Genomic DNA, 3,333 nt, shown 5'->3' with positions numbered 1-3,333 from the left:
CTGAAAAAATGTTTGCTTTATCGATTTATTTTTAAAAGAAAAAAATAAAACTTTTATAGTTGGGAAAGTAGTTAGTGTTAGGAGAAAGTGTAGTTAATTAGAGGGTATGTAGGACATTGCACAAATAAGAAGTGTGCTTCTAGCAGCAAGTGTCTTAGTATGTGTATGTAATTTGAAAGACAAAAAGTGTCCTAGAAAGTAAAAATTTCTTCATTTTATCAACATTCAATTTTATTTAAATTAAAAAAAAAACAGGCAGGATATCGACGATTCGTGCACGTTAAGGTTTTTAGTTTTAAAAATAAATTGGGAACATGGAAACTAAAGCATAAAAGTCTTACAAAGATTTAAAACATAAACTTTACGAGGAACCAACTGCATAAGAAGATATTGCAGTAACTTAACCCCACAAAAGTTTTACTCCTTTTTACTAATGGAGTCCTTAAGCATGCCCTTCTTCCGGATCTGGAGACACCTCTTAATGTTAAAGGATTCAAAAACGCTTTCGGGCAATGCAGAGACAACATAACCCATGAGGGCGTGAGGCCAGTAAGGTGTGCAACGTGGTTCATAGCCTACAAAACGCAGTGCTGCCTTTGCGTAACCCTCTGGAGATGCAACTAAGAAAGATGCCCTTCTTATCTTGGTCATCTTTGTAGCAACATACAAGGGTACCTATAAAAACACTCACCCATATATAATCAAGAAACCAAAAAGGCTATTGGGCAGCGTTACCCATTAAATTGATTTGGTAACAGACAACTACACAGTGAGCTACACAGTTAGACCACGATTATCCATGGTTGCTTAAGGAGTGGTTAACAGTTTTTTAATTAAAAAAAAAAAGGAAAGAGAAGAATAAGAAGCAGCGGCGCTTCTGATGCTTCTTTAAGCGTCATTGTTTTTCTGATTGCGGGCCCCACCGACACGTGGCGGCCCGCAATTGGTTCTTTTTTAATTTTTTTTTTAGTCAGAAAGAAAAAAACTAAAAAAAAAAAATTTAAGCACCCCTAATGTGAGTTGCTAGGGTTAATGATGCTCTTCCATATGATACATATTCCATAGTTTTCTAGTTTTGACACTCTATAACATAAACAGGCATCAGAAACGAGATCTCACATCACAGAAGTATTCATTCAGCAAAGAGAAATGGGATGCAATAGTTCCTCAATCGAAAAAAACACTAAAATAAGCTTTTGAAACAAAAATCATCAACCTTCTAGGTCCATTAAACAGTGTCAGGAAACCATGAAAGATACAGCATAACGTCTTTTCAATGGATTAAAGAAACTACGTTTTACACATTAAAAAAATTGTCAGACAAAAACTTAAATAACTACTTCATTATTTTCCAAAGGGGAACATATGAAGCCAGGAACTACTATTCTTGGTAACTTAACCTATGAATCTATGATCACAAGCCAAAATCAACACAAAGACGCAGCAAAACAAAGCAGCAATGGTTCAGGAAAGTTCACCTGGCATTGAACATCAATCCCACTTTTCTTGTACTCAACATGGAGACACCTTGAGAACTGATCCACATACCTGAGATTTAAAAAAAAAAAAAAAAAACATGCAAACAAACAATGTCACTTCTTCTAACATCAGATCAAACAAAACAACGTTCTCGAACTATACTCCTTACGTTTTAGCGCCGGCATAAACAGAGTAGAACGGATAGGAAGGGATAAGAGCAGCAGCACCAGACCCCATATTAACAATAGCTCCCCTCTTCCTCTTCAGCATATTAACCAACACAGCCTGAGTAACCTTCGTAGTCCCCTCCACATTGATCTTAATCAAGTTACCAAGCATCTCCTCATCAACCTCGTGGAAGTACTTAGCGTAAGGGTACGAAACCCCAGCGTTGTTGATCAGAATCCCAACCTCCAGACCTTCGATCGCCTCCTTGATCCGCCTCACGCCTCCGTCGATATCTCCGGAGAAGTCCATCACCACGGTCTTGATCTGGGTGTTGCTGTACTTGGCTTGAATCGAGTCGGAGACGTCTTTGAGCTTGTCGGGGTTGCGGGCGACGAGGACGAGGTTGAGGCCTTTCTGGGCGAGCTGAAAGGCGAAGGCTTTGCCGATGCCGTCGGTGGGGCCGGTGATGATGGCCCAGGATCCGTAGCGGCGGAGGTTCTTGCCGGGGCGGAGGAAGTAGATGTAGAGAGATGTGAGGAGGGTGAAGGTGAACCTGAGGATGGAGATGGAGCCGAGGGAGAAGAGGACGAGGAGCCATGTCGGCTGGGATTTGAAGTAAGTGCAGATCTCCATGAGATGGGTTGGAGAATGAGGAGACAAAGTTAGGGTTTTTAAGGAGAGAGAGAGAGAGAGAGAGAGAGAGAGAGAGAGATGGGAATTGAATAGGGAGAGAGGAAGGAGGCGAAGATGGGTGAGCAGAAATCCACCGGAATTTACTACTCTCTCACCTCACTTATTATTTGTTTTTTCTTTAAATTTAATTTTGTGTCGTCTTTCTTATTTTTGAACTTCCTTCATTTCAAATACTATGAAACTTGGCAGCTCCGATGTTGACATGTCTGTTTTAGGAGGCATCTCCTATAATAACACCAAATTTAGTGTTTGATGTTAAACTTTATTTTTCATCTCCAACCATTACACAAAATTTTACATAACAATAATATTTTATAATATTTTCTTTTTAGTTTTTGTAATTTAATACATTAATTATTTGTAATTGACTAATTATATTTATCACATTTATTTTATATTTATCACATTTAAACTAATAATTTTACCGTTCTATTTATTTATATATGTCATTATTTTAATTAATTTAAATACTTATTTATTAAAATATTAGCCAAAATTAAAAATTTATACATTTTACACAAACATTTGTATTTTGTTACAAGTTAATGTAATTGATAATACTCATTTAATTATATTTTAGTTAAAAATATTAATACAATGATAGTTTAATTGTTTAGTAATGTGAAAATACAAATAAAAATATAAAATATTTTGATATTTTCATTTTAACTATAAGCTAAAATTAATTTATAAAACTAATATATTTATAACTAAATAAAAATATATCATTTTAATATTTAGTATAATAAATACATTTTACACAAAATACACCAAATACTATTTACACTACGTCAAATCTGGTGGGATGGCGTCTCTTTGAAAATGAAATTACACCAAATCTGGTATTTCGGTGTCTCACTTAAGATGACTTCAAAAATCACATGCTAACTTTGCAATTCAGACGCAAGATACAAATGTCAGCCAAAATGTCTCTACTGGCACCACTAATAATTTGGTGCTTTGTGGAATAGGAGCTCTCTGGAGGGACGAGGG

General features: G+C 36.1%; 1 protein-coding gene across 1 annotated transcript; it reads right to left on the bottom strand.

Moving 5' to 3' along the window:
- Positions 1-417: 417 nt before the first annotated feature.
- LOC106381143 (very-long-chain 3-oxoacyl-CoA reductase 1) lies at positions 418-2,280 on the bottom strand. Its single transcript, NM_001315876.1, has 3 exons — positions 1,649-2,280; positions 1,479-1,548; positions 418-675 (listed from the first exon to the last, which is right to left on the bottom strand). The coding sequence occupies exons 1-3, from the start codon at positions 2,278-2,280 to the stop codon at positions 418-420; spliced, it is 960 nt and encodes a 319-aa protein (NP_001302805.1).
- Positions 2,281-3,333: the final 1,053 nt, after the last annotated feature.

Source organism: Brassica napus, chromosome C2 (assembly GCF_020379485.1).
Source record: "Brassica napus cultivar Da-Ae chromosome C2, Da-Ae, whole genome shotgun sequence".
In the NCBI taxonomy this organism is placed as follows: domain Eukaryota; kingdom Viridiplantae; phylum Streptophyta; class Magnoliopsida; order Brassicales; family Brassicaceae; genus Brassica; species Brassica napus.
Note: the sequence above shows the minus strand (reverse complement) of the source record. Positions and strands in the feature narration are given on the sequence as shown.

What these genes read in the sequence shown, in the direction of transcription:
- LOC106381143 (NM_001315876.1), bottom strand. Translation starts at nt 2,280, where the DNA reads ATGGAGATCTGCACTTACTTCAAATCCCAGCCGACATGGCTCCTCGTC. An exon ending in GTTTATGCCGGCGCTAAAAC is followed by an intron (nt 1,549 to 1,648) that starts GTAAGGAGTATA and finishes TTTAAATCTCAG; the next exon opens with GTATGTGGATCAGTTCTCAA. An exon ending in GGATTGATGTTCAATGCCAG is followed by an intron (nt 676 to 1,478) that starts GTGAACTTTCCT and finishes GTGTTTTTATAG; the next exon opens with GTACCCTTGTATGTTGCTAC.